Genomic DNA, 18,926 nt, shown 5'->3' with positions numbered 1-18,926 from the left:
TGTTTCTCTGCCCTCCACTTTTACTTTTCTTTTTTCTATCTTTTGTTTCTGTCCCCATTCTACTTCCCTCTGTCTCCCTGCATAGGTTCCCAACCCTCTGCCATATTAGTTTAACCCCTCCCCAACAGCACTAGCAAACACTCCCCCATGGACATTGATTCCGGTCCTGCCCAGGTGCAGACCGTCCGGTTTGTCCTGGTCCCACCTCCCCCAGAACCGGTTGCAATGTCCCAGGAATTTGAATCCCTCCCTTCTGCACCACTCCTCAAGCCACGTATTCATCTGAGCTATCCTGAGCACGTGGCACTGGTAGCAATCCTGAGATTACTACTTTTGAGGTCTCACTTTTTAATTTAGCTCCTAGCTCCCTAATTCGTCTTGTAGGACCTCATCCCGTTTTTTTTATCTATATCGTTGGTACCTATATGCACCACGACAACTGGCTATTTACCCTCCCCCTTCAAAATGTCCTGCACCTGCTCCGAGACATCCTTGACCCTTGCACCAGGGAGGCAACATACCATCCTGGAGTCTCGGTTGTTGCCGCAGAAACATCTATCTATTCCCCTTATAATAGAATCCCCTATCACTATAGCTCTCCCACTCTTTTTCCTGCCCTCCTGTGCAACAGAGCCACCCATGATGCCGTGAACTGGCTGCTGCTGCCCTCCCCTGATGAGTCAACCCCCTCAACAGTACCCAAAGCGGTGTATCTGTTTTGCAGGGGGATGACCGCAGGTGACCCCTGCACTACCTTCCTTCCATTGCTCTTCCTGTTGGTCACCCATCCCCAATCTGGCTGAATAACCTTTATCTGCTCAATAAACATGCTATTCACGTCATTCTCAGCATCGTGGAAGTCAATGATCCTGTATTTGTCCTCAATGGCTTGCTGGCACTGTCATAGCCAAAGAAGGGAGTAGGGTGTTTCAGGTCAAACTTGCCAATGGACTAACTTGCAGAAAGCATTTGGACCAAACCAAACTGCGATTCGCAAACAGCCACGAGCAACCCGATGAGGACACCACCAACTTCGACCCTCCAATATACACACAAGTGGCAACCGACATCATGGTTTCCACGAAACTGAACTCACCATCCCCAGCAACCTGGCAAGGCCGGTTGCCCAGCAGCCCAGCGAAGAACCAACCAACTCACCCACACCTGCATTTGTACCGAGATGATCGACAAGGGAGAGAAAAGCTCCAGATCGTCTCACCCTGTAAATAAGTGTACTATTGACTTTGGGAGGGAGTGATGTTATCTATGCAACCCTATGCAACCTGTATAATACCGCCACCAGAGGGAATAACTGTTGGAGTCCCAAGGGATCCCTTGGGAGCACGGTATATAAGCAGGCCTCCCATGCTGCACCAGCACTCTGGAGTCTAATTCAAGGAGCTAAGGTCACACTTACTCATTGTCTACAGTACTCAGTTGCAATCCCTCTCCCCCTCCAATCCCTCCCCCTCCAATCTCTCCCTCCCTCTCCAATCCCTCCGTCTCCCCCTCCAATCACTCCCCTCTCTCCCCCTCCCATCCCTCCCTCTCCCCCTCCAATCCCTCCCTCTCCCCCTCCAATCCCTCCCTCTCCCCCTCCAATCCCTCCCTCTCCCCCTCCATTCACTCCTTCTCCAATCCCTCCCTCTCCCCCTCCAATCCCTCCCCCTCTCCCCCCTCCAATCCCTCCCACTCCCGCCTCCAATTCCTCACCCCCTCCCCCTCGAATCCCTCCCCCCTCGCACACCAATCCCTCCCCTCCTCTCCAATCCCTCCCCCCAATCCCTCCCCCACTCTCCCCCAATCACTCCCCCTCCAACCCCTCCCCCTCCAATCCCTCCACCCTCTCCCCCTCCAATCCCTCCCCCTCTCCCCCTCCAATCCCTCCCCCCTCTCCCCGTCCAACCCCTCCCCCTCCAATCCCTCCCCCTCCAATCCCTCTCCCCCTCCAATCCCTACCCGCTCTCCCCCTCCAATCCCTCCATCTCGCTCCCAACCGTCCCACACTCATCCCCTCCCTCCTACTCACCCACCCTAATTCCCTCCAACCACTCTCCTTTCCTACCTCCCTTCCCTCCTCCACTCCCTCTCTATTTCCCTTCCCTCCCTCTTCCTCCCTTCCCTCCTTCTTCCTCCCTCCCTCTCCACCTCCCTCCATTGTCTGCCCCCTCTCCCTCAACCTCCTCCCTCTTCAGTAGAGAGTCAGCATCATCCATTATTCCTGGCTCCAGGGATTCCATGAGAAGGTGAGGAAGGAGGAGGAAGGACCATCGGGAAGGAGGGAGTGGGAGGAGGAGTGGAGGGAGGGTGAGAGTGAGGAGAGAACAGTAATATGTAAAAAAGGATGGAGGGATATGGGGGGGGGTAGGAGTGAGGGATTAGGGGGTTGGGAGTGAGGGATTAGGGGGTTGGGAGTGAGGGATTGGGGGGTTGGGAGTGAGGGATTTGGGGATGGGGTGAGGGAGACGGGGAGATGGGAGTGAGCGATTGGGGGGGGGTGGGAGTGAGGGAATCGGAGTGGGTGAGTGAGGGGGACGGGGAGGTGGGAGTGAGGGATTTGGGGGGTGTGGGAGTGAAGGATTAGGGGGGCTGGGAGTGAGGGAGACGGGGAGGTGGGAGTGAGGGAGACGGGGAGGTGGGAGTGAGGGATTCGGGGAGGTGGGAGTGAGGGATTCGGGGAGGTGGGAGTGAGAGAGACGGGGAGGTGGGAGTGAGGGATTCGGGGAGGTGGGAGTGAGGGATTCGGGGAGGTGGGAGTGAGGGATTCGGGGAGGTGGGAGTGAGGGAAATGGGGAGTTGGGAATGAGGGATTGGGGAGGGTGGGAGTGAGGGATTGTGAGGGGTGGGAGTGAGGGATTTGGGGAGGTGGGAGTGAGGGAAATGGGGAGTTGGGAGTGAGAGATTGGGAGGGGTGGGAGTGAGGGATTCGGGGAGGTGGGAGTGAGGGAAATGGGGAGGTGGGAGTGAGGGATTCGGGGAGGTGGGAGTGAGGGATTCGGGGAGGTGGGAGTGAGGGTTTCGGGGAGAAGGTCCATCAGACGATTTATCCATCGAGTAATTATATCTCTTCCATTTCCAGACAACGCTCCGTTACAACACGCCTCCCACACAGCGAGACTCTGTGTTCACCGTATCTGTGGCGAAGTTGCCTGCAGTTCTGGAAACTGGATCATGGCCCAATATCAATATCAATGTCATGTGAGTGAGGCGCGGTGTATAATGCGGGTTGTGGGGGGACAGTCAGAGTTTAATGGGGGTGAGGGTCAGAGTTTAATGGGGTGGGGGTCTGTGTTTAATGATCCCCATGGCCAGCGTCTCATCCTTCTCTCCTGTCTATATTGTAGCTATACGGGGGACCGAGCAGTTTCAAACATGGTCATTGTTGATGTGAAGATGTTGTCCGGTTACTCAGCCGATAAGGATTCTTATAAAATGGTGAGTGTTCCCTCAACTTGTGCCTTTAATCAGCTTCAGGGCCAGAGAGAATGAGGACCATTCCAAAGCTCTCCAGTCCAGCCTCCCATCGTCCTCCCTCTGTAAACTGAAGGTCATCCTGCGCCTATCCTAACTTGCACCAAGTCCTGTTCACCCCTGTCACCTGTGCCCCCGGTCCGGCAACATCTCAGTTTTAAAATTCTCATCCTTGTTTTCAAATCCCTCCATGTCCACGCCCTCTTCCTATCGCTGTAACCCTCCTCCAGCCAGCCCCACGACCTTACGAGATATCTGCACTCCTCCAATTCTGGCCTCTTGGACATCCACGATTTCTGTCGTTCCACCATTGGCGGCCGTGCCTTCAGTTGCCATGATCCTGCGCTCTTTCATTACCTCCCCAAACCTCTCCACTTCTCTCTCGCTCTCTCTCTCTCATCCTTTAAGACACTCACGAAAAACCTCCATCTTTGGCCAAGATTTTGGTCACCTGTCCTAATGTCTCATTATAAACATCAGTGTCTGATTTATGCTCTTGTGAAGCACCTTGAGATGTGTTGCTATCTTAAAGGCACTATCAAAATGCAAGTTGTTGTTGTTCCTGCCCCGATCCCTGTCCAGTGCTGTCCCTCCCCTGGTTGAATTTCCTGCTGACCCTCACTGTCTAGGGGTTAGGCTTGGAGAATACGGTCCCCTTAGGACCCAGACCCCAGGTGAGAGACAGGACCCTGGATGGTAGGATAGTTATGGGATGAGGTGTCTGCACTCTGTTAGTCTCCCATTACCTGGATCAGGGGGCTCATTAATAGAAATTCATCTCTGTAATCTCCTCCAGCCCCACAACCCCCCGAGATGTCTGCGCTCCTCTAATTCTGCCCTCCTGAGCATCCCTGATTATAATCGCTCAACCATCGGTGGCCGTGCCTTCTGTTGCCTGGGCCCCAAGCTCTGGAACTCCCTCCCTAAACCTCTCCACCTCTCAACCTCTCTTCCCTCCTTTAAGACGCTCCTTAAAACCTACCTCTTTGACCGAGCTTTAGATCATCTGCCGTAATTATTTCTTATGTGGCTCGGTGTCAAATTTATTTGTGCTGCCTTATAACACGGCTGTGAAGTGCCTTGGGATGTTTTATTACGTTAAAGGCGCGATATAAATGCAAGTTGTTATTAATATTCATTATTCGTTAATATACATTATCTCACCTCATTATTCCAGAGCTTGAATGTTTTCAATATCAGTAAAACGGAAATCCAAGATGGTCACATGTTACTGTACATCAAGCCAGTGAGTATTGGGCGGGGAATGGGGGGGGCGGGGGGCGTCGAGAGTGGGGAGAGGGAGGGAGAGAGGAAGGGAAGATAGAGGGAAATAGAGAGGGAGGTGAGGGGGAGTGAGTGAGGGAGGGAGAGAGATAAAGAGTGGTAGATGGAGGGAGAGCGGTAAGGAGCAGGAGAGGGAGGGAGATGAATTGAGGGAAAAGGAGATGCAGGGAGAGGTGGAGATGGAGAGAGGGAGGTGGGGGAACTAGAGGTAGGGAGAGCTGGTGGGAGAGAGGGAGTGAGACAGAGACAGATAGAGAGATGTGGGTTTTGACATGGGTTGAGATGTGGGGTACGGGCCGGGGCCGAGGGGAGGTGTGGATTTGGGGGAAAGACCTTGTTTCTCCAGGACTGACCCCACCTCTCTCTCCAGATGGAACCGAACCGTCTCGTACAATTATCCTTTCACATGAGCCGTAATTTTGAAGTGGAGAATTTGCAGCCGGCCTATGTAAAGGTGTACGATTACTATGAGACAGGTAGGGTCCCTCACGCAGGGCGCTGGCTATACCAATCTCTGGCTATCCATTCCCAGGTGTTTAATCCCGGGTATTTATCCCGGGTGTTAATTCCCTTCCATCTTTCCTCTCGCCATTCATTCTCTCCCTTTCTCCTTCAGATGACTCGACAATCGTTGAATATAAAGAACCAAAACGATTGGAGATGGTGGGAGCAATTCACAAGGAAATGTTAGGTGAGATTCGAGCAGTTCATCTCCCACAGAACCATCTCTCACTCCCTCTCTCCTCATGTCTCTGTCTATATTTCTCTCTCTCTCCCTGTCTCTATCACTCTCTCTCTCTGTCTCTCCCTTGCTCCTTCTCTCCCACACTCACTCTCCTTTCCTTTTCTTTCTCTCTCCCTCCCTCCCTCCCTTTCTCCATCTCTCGCTCTCTCTATCTCTATCTATCTCTGTCTCTCTCTCTGTGTCTCTCTCTGTCGCTATGTCTGTCTGTCTCTCTCTCTCTGTCTCTTTCACTGTCTCTCTCTCTCTTTCTCTGTCTATCTCTCAGACTCTCCCTCAGGTTCCCCCTCTCTCTCTCTTTCACTGTCTCTCTCTCTCTGTCTCTGTCTGTCTAACTATGAAGAGGTAACAGAGAAAGTAGACAAGGGTAATGCAGTACTTGTAATGTATCTCGATTTCCAGAGAGGCCTTTGATAAGGTACCACATAATAGACTGATGAATAAGGTCAGAGAATGCAGAGTCAGGGGACAAGTAGCAGAATGGATCGCGAGCTGGCTGGCAGAGAGTGGGGGTAAAGGGCAGCTATACACAGAGGCAGAAGGTGGGTCGTGGTGTTCCACAAGGATCAGTGCTGGGACCGTTGTTGGTCACAATCTATATTAATGATTTAGACTTTGGAATCAAAAACATAATTTCTAACCTTGTGCATGACACCAAATTGGGAGGATTGTCAATACTGAGAGAACTGTGACAAATTACAGGAGGATTTTAATAAACTTGCAGAATGGGCATATAATTGGCAAATTAATTTCAACACAGATAAGTGTGAAGAATTACATTTTGGTAAGAAATATAATGAGACCACATATTAGTTGGAAAGTAACGTGGAGAAATTAATTATAGTCCAGGAAAGGGTGGTAACTTTGGAAAAGTTTGAGATTTAGTGCCAGGCGCTGATGAATCACGCTGCACGCAGAATTAAGTCTCATTGTTCAAAGAAAGGATTGGAGCGCTAAATCAAGTGTAATGGCCTGGCTCAGTGGCATTAGACTCAAAGCGCAAAGTAATATCAGTGCAGTCTAATCACAAACCATCATTGCCACAGGCTCTTTACAGTTCATTGATGCTGCAGAACCTCATTCTCAACATTGCTGACTGTCGAGCTGTGTCAGCAAGCAGGAGCAGGTCAAAGGTGCTGGATAACTCAAGCAGACGTACTGATGGCAGATCCACGGCCCGGGGAGAGAGCCCGCTGATTCTGCGATGAAGCATTGGAGGCGTTGGTGTTCACTGTGCAGGGACCGAGGGCCGTGCGCGACCTGGCAAGTGACCAGAGGCCCTCGCCGCAAGTCTCCCGCACCATGTGGAGGGAGGGAGCGCAGCGTGTCTCGAGCCCTCGGGCAGCAAACCAGGGGCCCTCAGGCAGTGTGTCTCGGGCCCTCGGGCAGTGCGTCTTGGGCAGTGTGTCTCAGGCAGTGTGTCTCGGGCCCCCGGGCAGCGTGTCTCGGGGCCCCCGGGCAGCGTGTCTCGGGCCCCCGGGCAGCGTGTCTCGGGCCCTTGGGCAGCGTGTCTCGGGCCCCCGGGCAGTGTGTCTCGGGCCCCCGGGCAGTGTGTCTCGGGCCCCCGGGCAGTGTGTCTCGGGCCCTCGGGCAGTGTGTCTCGGGCCCTCGGGCAGTGTGTCTCGGGCCCTCGGGCAGTGTGTCTCGGGCCCTCGGGCAGTGTGTCTCGGGCAGTGTGTCTCGGGCCCCCGGGCAGTGTATCTCGGGCCTTCGGGCACTGTGTCTCGGGCCCTCGGGCAGTGTGTCTCAAGCCCCCGGGCAGTGTGTCTCGGGCCCTCGGGCAGTGTGTCTCGGGCCCTCGGGCAGTGTGTCTCGGGCCCTCGGGCAGAGTGTCTCGGGCCCTTGAGCCCTCGGGCAGCGTGTCTCGGGCCCCCGGGCGGCGCTCCTCGGGCAGTGTGTCTCGGGCAGTGTATCTCAGGCAGTGTGTCTCGGGGCCCTCGGGCAGCGTGTCTCAGCCCCTTGGGCAGCGTGTCTCAGGCCCTTGGGCAGTGTGTCTCGGGCCCTCGGGCAGTGTGTCTCGGGCAGTGTATCTCAGGCCCTCGGGCAGCATGTCTCGGGCCCTCGGGCAGCGCGTTTTGGGCAGCGTGTCTCGGGCCCTCGGGCAGCGTGTCTCGGGCCCTTGAGCCCTCGGGCAGCGTGTCTCGGGCCCTCGGGCAGTGTATCTCGGGCAGTGTGTCTCGGGCCCTCGGGCAGCGCGTTTCGGGCAGCATGTATCTCGGGCAGTGTGTCTCGGGCCCTCGGGCAGCGTGTCTCGGGCCCTCGGGCAGTGTGTCTCGGGCAGTGTATCTCGGGCAGTGTGTCTCGGGCCCTCGGGCAGCGTGTCTCGGGCCCTCGGGCAGCGCGTTTCGGGCAGCGTGTATCTCGGGCAGCGTGTCTCGGGCCCTCGGGCAGCGTGTCTCGGGCCCTCGGGCAGCGCATTTCGGGCAGCGTGTATCTCGGGCAGCGTGTCTCGGGCCCTCGGGCAGCGTGTCTCGGGCCCTCGGGCAGCGTGTATCTCGGGCAGCGTATCTCGGGCCCTCGGGCAGCGTGTCTCGTGCCCTCGGGCAGCGTGTCTCGGGTGGTGCCCAGGAAGAAATTGAATGACCTTACTTGGGCGGTCAGGGTGAGTGAATGCTTCAACAATTGCTACATACCACCATCTGAATCAGACTTCACGCATTGGCCAAAGCACCCCATCCCCAGTACTCACGCACCAATAATCTCTGCAACACTCACACCCACCTCTCACACCTTGCACACAATGATAGCTATTCAACTATGGCAGGCACATCACCCAAACACATTGCTCTCCACGCACTCACACACTTTCCTTTCTCTCGCAACCCAGGTGGCTCCCAGGCGGAGGGAGCGGGAGCGCACAGGCGGGGGACAAGCCAACACCCAACCACTGTCTGCGCTGGAGAATCGAGGGCTGCCGATTATTGGGCGGCAGGTGGTGGGCGCCATGGTCACCGGCGACGTTGACCCCCTTGGGGACAACAACAGTATGTTCATCCCTACTCCTCCTTCTCACACCCCACATCCCCCTCACCCCACAAGTGTTTCACACTGTCCAGCTAACCATGCTGTATGCAGGCATTTCCCCCTCCCCTCCCCTTATCCCACTCTTGTGCCATTGTGCTGTCAGACAATGAGCAAGCCCCTGAGCAGCCTGTCCCTGAGGGCAGGGAGAGAGCGAGGCGGAATAACACACCACATTACTGCATGTCTCACCCACAGGCACCCGCTCAGACACTGGCACTACGCGATCTTTAGAGGCTGGTGTAGTAGCAGAATCTGCACAGAGTGAGGCGCCGGACACGAGTGGGCTGCAGCAAGGCCAGGGGGAAAGGGTAGCTCAGGGGCTAGCTCCGCAGAGGGAGGGTTCACGCATGAGTCCTGCTGCACAGAACTCAGATGAGGACCTCGATGGGGAGACGTTTGGAAGATGGGTGATGGGCTGCACACGGCGATGACAACGTGCAATGGCAAGGCTGCCCGAGAGCCTCTTGGCAATGGGAAGGAGCATGGAGGAGTCCACCTCCAGCATTGCACAGAGCTCTGTGCACACCATGGAGCCCATCGTTGCCAGTCTGCAAAGGATGGTTGACTGCCAGAGAGACCGTGCGGGCCCAGCCCTCATGCCGCGTGTGATGGGCGATGTGTCAGGTTCCATTGCAGCACAGGTGGAAGCTGCACAATGTCTCAGTGCTGTTATGCAGTCTATGCTTGGTCCAATCTCAGACTGCTCCCATGCGGTCTCAGCTTGATGCCACGCAAGCTCTCTGACTGCTGCCATCGTGGCTGGGGCTACCACCGTCGACCGTCGCTAGGGATGCTGAGGTGCTGCCCCGGGGCAGTGGCAGTGGGTCAGTGGAGCAGGAAGCTGCTGTCCTCTCTCAGGGTGACAGCTTTCCTGCTCCCACCACTGCCATTCCACTATTGCCCATGTCGCTGCCCGTCGCCCAGACTGCCGCCGGCCAGCCTGAGGTGGTGCAGTGTACAGCCGGGCCTTCCAGGCCCAGAGCTGGTCGAGGGCATCCTGCAAGGCCATCTGTAGTCTCTGGCCCTGACACACTGCAGCCTTCCAGCAGCCTTGCTGCAGCCATTGGGGACACACTGCATGGGAGCACTAGAGTAGGCAAAGGCACAGTAACAAGAGAGACTGAAGGATTGCACAAGAGTGAATTGTTGTAAATATGTGTTAACTGATTGTTGAGAATTTTATTAGTTCAGTTTGGATAATTTTGTGGTGTGTCTCAATTCAGCTTTGCGCTGCGATGGCCTGCGACAGGGATAGAATGATGGGGCGAGGTGATCAACGGGGATTGGGGTTTCGTTTATTGGAACCGCAGTCTGATGAGGTGATCACGGACTGCCTTTCCGATTGAGTGTCTGCCTCCTCCTCGTCTTCCTCTTCTTCCTCCTCTCCCTCGTCCTCCTCCTGAGGTGGTCCCGCAATCCCTGGTGGCAAGGGCTGAGCCCTCATGATGGCCAAGTTGTGGAGGCTACAGCAGACCACCACGAATCAGGACACCCCCTCAGCCGAGTACTGGAGGGCTCCTGCCGAACGGTCAAGGCAGCGGAACCGTTGCTTCAGCACTCTGATGGTCTGCTCAATGATGTTCCTGGTGGCGGCCTGGCTCTCATGGTACAAGGCCTGGGCAGGAGTGTTGGGGTTGGGGAGGGGAGTCAGGAGCCAGGTGGAGAGCGGATAGCCCTTGTCTCCGAGCAGCGAGCCGTGAGCTTGACGTGTTGGCTGGCAGAGAGCTGGCACACCGGTCTGGTGCAGGATGATGGCATCGTGGCTGCTGCCAGGATAGCGGGCATTGACTGTGATGGTTCGCCGTGTGTGGTCGCACACCAACTGCACATTCCGTGAGGCCTTTGCAGTTACAGCAGATCTCAGGATTGTCATGTCGTGCCCGCAAAGCCACGTGGGTGCAGTCGATGGCACCCTGCACCATGGGAAAGCACGCCAACCTGGCAAAGCCACATGCACGCTCCTCCTGCTTCTCTCTGGTGATGGGGAAGCCAATGTAGCTCCTTCTCCTGCTGCAGAGAGCCAGTGTGCCCTCCCGGATGCAGTAATGGACGGTGCACTGCGGGATGTAGCTATGTCGCCTGTTGCAGACTGGAAGGATCCACTGGCGAAGAAATTGAGGGCGACAGTGACCTTGACTGTCACAGAGAGCCGTAGTCACCCTGGTCTGAGGCTGGAGGTCTGACTGCAGGAGATGGCACAGTTCTGTGACCAGCTCCTTGGTGAAACGGAGCCTCCTAATACACTGCTCCTGTGGTCAGAGGGAGGTAGGAGAAGTCGGAATACCTCCCCCAGACCACATGTTCCAGTCTGTCTCGCTCCCTCCACCATGGATCGTGGAGGGCGAGGCCGACTGCCAGTATGGGCCCCATTAATGTCACCAAGTGCAGCACGCTGACATCAGAATAAAAATCTCACTAATGTTTAGTAGCCACAACACTCTGGAGACTAAGCAACCTTTCAATGACTGAATTCAACAGTTGCACAATGTCAAGCTGACCAGGAAGCAGAGAGACAGCACAAACCTGACAGTGGTGACTCGTTACTCCTGATCCCTTTACGTAGCGCCCCCTGGAGCTGGCACCGCCTCTCCCCGTCGCTGTCGGACCGAGGCGCTAAGGCGGGGGCGACAATGGATTTTACAGATGGGGCCCAGTCAGCGTTGCACATTGCGCACTCACTGACATCACGATCTGCCTGCCGCTGAAGTCCCCGGGGCGAACCCATAGCAGCGCCGCTGTGAAGGGGGGGAATTAGTCGTGCGTCGCTGCAATCGCTTCGCTGCGGCGCTACTGCCTCAGTGCCTGGTTAGCGCCCCTGCCAGGCACTAACTCGAGGTGTTAAGGTGACAAATTTTTTCCCCAAAGAATCTAAATGGAGCAGAAGGCTTCTGGGAGTATAAATACACAAACCACTAAAAGTTGCGACACAGGTTAGCAAGGCCATAACAAAAGCAAACCAAACACTAGGGTTTATTGCTAGAGGGATAGAATTGCAAGGGGGATCAGCCATCATCTCATGTTCCTATGTTCCCTCTCTCTCTGTATCTGTCCTTGTCTGTCTGTCTCTCTCTCTCTCTGTCTCTTTCCCTTTCCCTCTCTGTGTCTCTCTCTCTCTCTCTTCTGTCTGTATCTCTGTCTCTCTTTCTCTTGTTCTGTCTGTCTCTCCCTATCTCTGTGACTCTATCTCTCTGTCTGTCTCTCTCATTCTATCTGTCTCTCTCTGTCTGTCTCTGTCTCTCTCTCTCTCTGTCTCCATCTCTTTGTCTCGGTCTGTTTCTGTCTCTTGCTATCTCCCTCTCTCTGTCTCTCACTCTCTCTGTCTGTCTTTCTGTCTATGTCTCTCTCTCTCTCTCTCTCTGTCTCTGTCTCTGTCTCTGTCTCTCTCTGTCTCTGTCTCTGTCTCCCTCTCACTAACTGTCTGTCACTTCCTAATTCTACACCCATTAGTCTTCACTATTAACCTTCCATGTATTACCTTGTCCTAAAGTCCATGTACTCTACATCCATCGTACTCCCATCTACCATCTCTGTTATCTCCTCAAATTAATTCAGTAAGGTTGATCAAAAACGATCGTTTCTTTTAAAATCCATGCTGGTTCCTGCTGACTGTTGTCTCACTATTTGGAAAGGTGCTCATTTCATTCTTAATTAAAGTCTCAAACATTTTTATTCATAGCAACAGGAGACGGCCATTCAGCCCCTCGTGCCTGTTACAGTGGAACAGGAGGAGGACATTCAGCCCCCTGAGCTGTTATACAGATTCCATGTTTTATTGACTCGTGTTTTTTTTTCCACAGACGAACATTACACTGACAGCCCATGGAAGCAGAATCCGGAGTAGACTGCGGCGAGATTCTCCGCGTTGAACTAGGCCCAAGATTCACCTCTAACCTGTAATCAAGACTCAAAATTAAAATGTTGATCAATGAGTCTCTAGTCTCTGCCTCACTCTCTCTCACACATTCACACTCACACTTACAGAAACATGACTGTCGAGCTTCTTGAGTGTTGTTGGAGCGGTATTCATCCTGGCAAGTGGAGAGTATTCCCTCACACTCCTGACTTGTGCCTTGTAGATGGTGGAGAGGCTTTGGGGAGTCAGGAGGTGAGACACTCGCCGCAGAATACCCAGCCTCTGACCTGCTCTTGTAGCCACAGTATTTATGTGGCTGGTCCAGTTAAGTTTCTGGTCAATGGTGGACCCCCAGGATGTTGATGGTGGGGGATTTGGCGATGATAATGCTGTTGAATGTCAATTGGCGCTAATTAGACTCACATTTGTTGGAGATGGTCATTGCCTGGCACTTGTATGACGCAAATGTTACTTGCCACTTATCAGCCCAAGCCTGAATGTTGCCCAGGTCTTGCTGTATGCGGGCATGGACTGCTCCATTATCTGAGGAGTTGGGAATGGAACTGAACACTGTGCAATCATCAGCGAACATCCCACTTCTGACCTTATGATGGAGGGAAGGTCATTGATGAAGCAACTGAAGATAGTTGGGCCTAGGACACTGCCCTGAGGAACTCCTGCAGCGATGTCCTGGGGCTGGGATGATTGACCTCCAACCACCACAATCATCTTCCTTTATGCTAGATTCTGAGGAGGATGCAAAGAGACTTCAAGTGAGTGGGCAAGAACATGGCAAATGGAATATAATGTGGAAAAATATGAAAATAGAAAAGAAAAGTATTTTTTAATAAATGATGAGAGATTGGGAAATGTTGGTGTTCAGAGGGACCTGGGTGTCCTTGTACACGAATCACTGAAAGTTAACATGCAGGTACAGCAAGCAAATAAGAAAGAAAATGGTATTTTGGCCTTTATTACAAGAGGATTTGAGTATAAGAGTAAAGACATCTTACTGCAATTATATAGGGCCCTGGTGAGACCACACCTGGAATATTGTGTACAGTGTCGGTCTCCTTACCTAAGGAAGGATACACTTGCCATTGAGGCAGCGCAACAAAGGTTCACCAGACTGATTCCTGGGATGGGGGATTGTCCTATCAGGAGAGATTGAGTAGACTAGGCCGATATTCTCCAGAGTTTAGAAGAATGAGAGGTGATCTCATTGAAACATATACAGTTCTTACAGGGCTTGACAGGGTATATGCAGGGAGGATGTTTCCTGGGGCTGGGGAGTCTAGAACCAGGGGTCACAGTCTCAGAATAAGTGGTCGGCCATTTAGGATAAGGAGAAACTTCTTCACTCAGAGGGTGGTGAATCTTTGGAATTCTCTCCACCAGAGGGCTGTGGAGGCTCAGTCGTTGAGTATATTCAAGGCAGAGATCGATAGATTTTTGGATATTAAGGGAATCAAGGGATATGGGGATAGTGCAGGCAGGTGGAGTTGAGGTCGATGATCAGCCATGATCTGATTGAATGGCGGAGCAGGCTCGAGGGGCCGAATGGCCGACTCCTGCTCCTATTTCTTGTGTTCTCTTTAAGGGAGGGAAGGAGCTTTCCAAGAGGCAGCACTGCACGGTTCACTACTCCCCTGCCTGCATCCTGTAATGCTCCAGGAAGGAAGTGATGCGCTTTGATTTATGTTCCACTTCCGTCCTGGAGCGCAAATGACAAATTTTTTTAAAGTTAAAAAACATTAGGGCCTGGTGCTAATTTTTTCAACTTTAAAAGTTAGCGTTTCTGCCCTTCAAGTATAGAAATGGGAGGCATTGGGACCGTTTCCGGGGGAGGTGGGTTCTGTACAGGCCGGGCGGGTTGCACCTCAACGGAGCAGGGACCAATATCCTCGTGGGGGGGGGATTTGATAGTGCTGTTGGGGATAGTTTGAACTAATTTGTCGGGAGGATGGGCACCAGGATGTAGATTTATAAACAAAGGGCACAAAGTATTGGGAGAGATAGCACGAGAGTAAGAAATAGTACGGTATTCGGAGAGGTCAGACTAAAAGAAAATAATAAGGTCTAATAGGTTTACAGAGCATGTATGTGAATGCACAGAGTGTGGTAAATAAGGTCGCTGAGCTGCAGGCGCAAATAGACACATGGCAATATGATGTGATGATAATGGAGACCTGGCTCAAATAAGGGGAGGATTGGGGATTACTTATTCCTGGATATGCGGTGTTCAGAAAAGATAGGGAAGGAAAGACCAGGAGGCGGGGCGGCAGGATTGGTTAAGGAGAATGTTACAGTGCTGGAGAGAGACGATGTCCTGGAGGGGTCAAGGACAGAATCTATTTGGTTCGAGTATTTAAACACTAGATCTGCCGTTACACTACTAGGTGCATTCTATAGGCCACCAACTAGTGGGAAGGATATAGAGGAGCAAATTTGCAGAGAAATTATAGAGAGGTACAAGAGCTCTTGAGTAGTGATAATGGGGGTCTTCAACGATCCTAATATAGACTGGGATCACAGTGTAAAGGGCAGAGAGAGGGTAGAATTTCTGAACTTTCTTGATCAGTATGTTTCCGGCCCAATGAGGAAGGAGGCATTGCTGGATCTAGTTCTGGGGTCAAGTGGAACAAGTGTCAGTAGGGGAACATTTAGGGAACAGTGATCATAGTATCACAAATTTTAGATTAGCTATGGAAAAGGACAGGGAGAAATCTAGAGTAAAAATACTTAATTGGAGGAGAGCCAATTTCAGTGGGTTGAGAATGGATCTGGCTCGGGTAAATTGGAATCAAAGATTGGCAGGCAAAAGTAATCGAACAATGGGCTGCCTTTAAGGAGGAGATGTGCAATCGATGTACATTCCCCCAAGGGGGAAAGGTAGCACAACCAAAGTCAGAGCTCCCTGGATGACCAAAGAGATAGAGAGTAAGATGAAGCAGAAAAGGCAGGCATATAGCAGATATCAGGTGAGAACCAGGCTGAATACAGAAAGTTCAGAGTGGAAGAGAAAAAGGAAATAAGAGGGGCAAAGAGAGGATATGAGAATAGAATGGCAGCCAACATGAAAGGGAATTCAAAAGTCTTCTATAGGCATATAAATAGTAAACGGGTAGTAAGAGCAGAGGTTCCAATCTTCCTTAGATACGAGGGCAGTGCCAGAGGACTGGAGAATTTTAAATGTTACACCCTTGTTCAAATAAAAAAGTGTAAGGATAACCCAGCAGCTACAGACCGATCAGTTTAACCTCGTACAAATATGGATTAATTAAGGAAAGCCAGCATAGATTTGTTAAAGGCAAATCATGTTTAACTAACTTGATGGAGTTTTTTGATGAGGTAACTGAGAGAGTTGATGAGGACAATGTGGTTGACGTGGTGTACATGGATTTCCAAAAGGCGTTTGATAAAGTGCCACATAATAGGCTTGCCACTAAAGCTGAAGCCCATGGAATAAAAGGGACAGTGGCAGCATGGATACGGGATTGGCTCAGTGACAGGAAACAGAGAGTAGTGGTGAACGGTTGTTTTTCGGACTGGAGGAAGGTATACAGTGGTGTTCCCCAGGGGTCAGTACTGGGACCACTGCTTTATTGTATATATTAATAACTTGGACTTGGGTATACAGGGCACCATTTCAAAATTTGCAGATGACACAAAACTTGGGAGTATAGTGAACAGTGAGGTGGATAGTGAAAGACTTCAAGAGGACATAGACAGGCTGGTGGAATGGGCGGACACTGGGCAGATGAAATTTAACGCAGAAAAGTGTCAGTGATACATTTTGGTAGGAAGAAAGAGGAGAGGCAATATAAACTAAAGGGTACAATCCTAAAGCGAGTGCAGGAAGAGAGAGACCTGGGGGTAAAAGTGCACCAATCATTGAAGGTGGCAGGGCAAGCTGAGAAAGTGGTTTAAAAAAAAAAGCATAAGGGATCCTGGGCTTTATAAATAGAGGCATAGAGTACAAAAGTAAGGAAGTTATGATGAACCTTTATAAAACACTGGTTTTACAATACTCAACTGGAGTATTGTGTCCAATTCTAGGCACCGCACTTTAGGAAGGATGTGAAGGCCTGAGAGAGGGTGCAGAAAAGATTTAGGAGAATGATCCCAGGGATGAGGGACTTCAGTTACGTGGATAGATCGGAGAAGCTGGGATTGTTCTCTTTGGAGCAGAGAAGGCCGAGAGGAGATTGGATAGAGGTGTTCAAAATTATGAGGAGTATCGAAAATGTAGATAGAGAAACTGTTTCCATTGGTGGAAGGGTCGAGAACCAGAGGACACAGATTTAAGATGATTGGCAGAAGACCCAAAGTTAACATGAGGAAAACCTTTTTCACGCAGCGAGTGGTTAGGATCTGGAATGCGCTGCCTGAAAGGGTGGTGGAGGCAGAATCAATCGCGGCTTTCAAAGGGAAGTTGGATAAATATCTGAAGGAAAAATATCTGCAGGCCTATGGGGAAAGGGCGAGGGGAGTGGGACTGGCTGAGAGCCGGCATGGGCTCGATGGGCCGAATGGCCTCCTGTGCTGGAACCATTCTATGGTTCTATGCCATTTAGCACGGTGGTAGTGGCATAGAACACGATGGAGGTTGTCGTCAGTGTGAAGACGGGACTTTGTCTCCACAAGGATTGTGCGGTGATCATTGTTACCAATTGTGTCATGGATAGATGCATCTGCGACAGGTAGCTTGGTGAGGACGAGGTGAACTAGGTGTTTCCCCTGTGTTGGTTCTCATCACCTGCCAATCTGGCCACTAAGTCCTTCACGCTTCAGCCAGCTCGGTCAGTACTGTTGCTACCAGACGTTGAAGTCCCCCACCCAGAGTATATTGTGTCCTTGCTACCCTCAATTCTTCTTCCAAGTGGTGTTCAACATGGAGGAGTACTGATTCATCAGCTGAGGGAGGGCAGTAAGTGGTAATCAGCAGTTGGTTTTCTTGCCCATGAAAAAATAGAGAAGCAAATTATAATTTAAATGGAGAAAAATTGCAAAGTGCTGCAGTACAGAGGGACCTGGGGATCCTTGTGCATGAAACACAAAAAGTTAGTATGCAGGTACAGCAAATAATCAGAAAGGCAAATGGAATGTTGGCCTTTATTGCAAGGGGGGTGGAGTATAAAAGCAGAGAAGTCCTGCTACAACTGTACAGGGTATTGGTGAGGCCACACCTGGAGTACTGCGTCCAGTTTTGGTCTCCGTATTTAAGGAAGGATATACTTGCATTGGAGGCAGTTCAGAGAAGGTTTACTAGGTTAATTCCGGAGATGAGGGGGTTGACTAATGAAGATAGGTTGAGTAGTTTGGAGTTCAGAAGAATGAGAGGTGATCTGATCGAAACAAATGAGGGGGCTCGACAAGGTGGATGCAGCGAGGATATTTCCACTCACAGGGAAAACTAAAACTAAGGGACATAGGGCCCAAGTTTCGGGTGGAGTTGCTCCAATTTTCTTGGAGCATCTAGTTTAGTTTGGAGCATCTTAGAAATCACAATTCCAGTTTGCTCCAGTTCTAGTGAGTTAGTTTAGATTCATTTTAGTTCAGGTATTTTTTTCAAAAGGGGGTAAGTCCAGCCACTTAGGCCTGTTTTGCAAGTTTCGGCAGTGAAAACTTACTCCAAACTAACTTAGAATGGAGTAAGTGTCCACTTTAGGTAAGGTTTTTCAGAACTTACAAGAGTTAAGTTTAGTGCAGGCACAGCCAGGGACGGCGGGGGGGGGGGGCGGGGGGGCGGAGATCATTAAACACAAAGAACACATCAACATCACAACAGGGCGGGGGAAGTTAGAGGATTTTCCATAAACACCTTCACAACAATATTAAAGAAGCAAAGTACATTTAAAGCAGTAAGCACTAAACGAAGCACAAAAAGTAAGAAGCAATTAATTAATAAAAAATAGAAGCAACCCTGCACCTAAAGCACCAAGACCAAAGTAATAAGCAACCAATCAATAACAAATAGAAGTCCAACCTTTATGTGAAGGGAAGGTGTTTCTATCAGTGTCTCTCTCTCTCTGTCTCTGTCAGTGTCTCTCCGTGTCTCTGACAGTATCTCTCTCTCTCTGTCTCAATCAGTGTCTCTCTCTCTCTGTCTCTGTCAGTGTCTCTCTCTCTGCCTCTGTCAGTGTCTCTCCGTGTCTCTGACAGTGTCTCTCTCTCTCCGTCTCTATCAGTGTCTCTCTCTCTCTGTATCTGTCAGTGTCTGTCTCTCTCTATCTCTGTCAGTGTCTCTCCATATCTCTGTCAGTGTCTCTCTCTCTGTCTCTGTCTCTGACACTGAGGGGTGGCGGGGGAGGTGGTGAGGGTGGAGAAGAGAGAGGGTGGTGGCGGGGGGGGGGGAGGGGCTGAACGCGGCGGGGAGGCTGGACGGAGGCAGCCTTGCTCTCTCCTCCGGCCCTTCGATCATTTCGAGTGCCCCCTGACCCACGCTCCTCCGTCCCTCCCCGGTACCCACACCATTCAAACACAGACTGGGGGAAAAACGCCGTGCTGAGCCATTGAACATGCGCGCCTGCACAATGCTGCCGGCACTCG

At 51.7% G+C, this 18,926-nt stretch overlaps 1 protein-coding gene across 3 annotated transcripts in view; it reads left to right on the top strand.

The window, feature by feature from the left end:
* Nucleotides 1-12,451, top strand: part of LOC139226546 (alpha-2-macroglobulin-like) — a 209,663-nt gene extending 197,212 nt beyond the window's left edge. For all 3 annotated transcript variants that reach the window (XM_070857384.1, XM_070857386.1, XM_070857385.1), the window contains 6 exons: nucleotides 3,080-3,198; nucleotides 3,345-3,435; nucleotides 4,649-4,717; nucleotides 5,126-5,231; nucleotides 5,372-5,446; nucleotides 12,319-12,451. In XM_070857384.1, the coding sequence (XP_070713485.1) occupies nucleotides 3,080-3,198; nucleotides 3,345-3,435; nucleotides 4,649-4,717; nucleotides 5,126-5,231; nucleotides 5,372-5,446; nucleotides 12,319-12,362 (504 nt within the window). In that variant the 3' untranslated portion in view covers nucleotides 12,363-12,451. The remainder of the gene's footprint in view (nucleotides 1-3,079; nucleotides 3,199-3,344; nucleotides 3,436-4,648; nucleotides 4,718-5,125; nucleotides 5,232-5,371; nucleotides 5,447-12,318) is intronic.
* The last annotated feature ends 6,475 nt before the right edge of the window (nucleotides 12,452-18,926 follow it).

The sequence above is a fragment of the Pristiophorus japonicus genome, chromosome 16 (genome assembly GCF_044704955.1).
Source record: "Pristiophorus japonicus isolate sPriJap1 chromosome 16, sPriJap1.hap1, whole genome shotgun sequence".
In the NCBI taxonomy this organism is placed as follows: domain Eukaryota; kingdom Metazoa; phylum Chordata; class Chondrichthyes; family Pristiophoridae; genus Pristiophorus; species Pristiophorus japonicus.
This window is presented reverse-complemented; position numbering and strand designations above follow the sequence as displayed.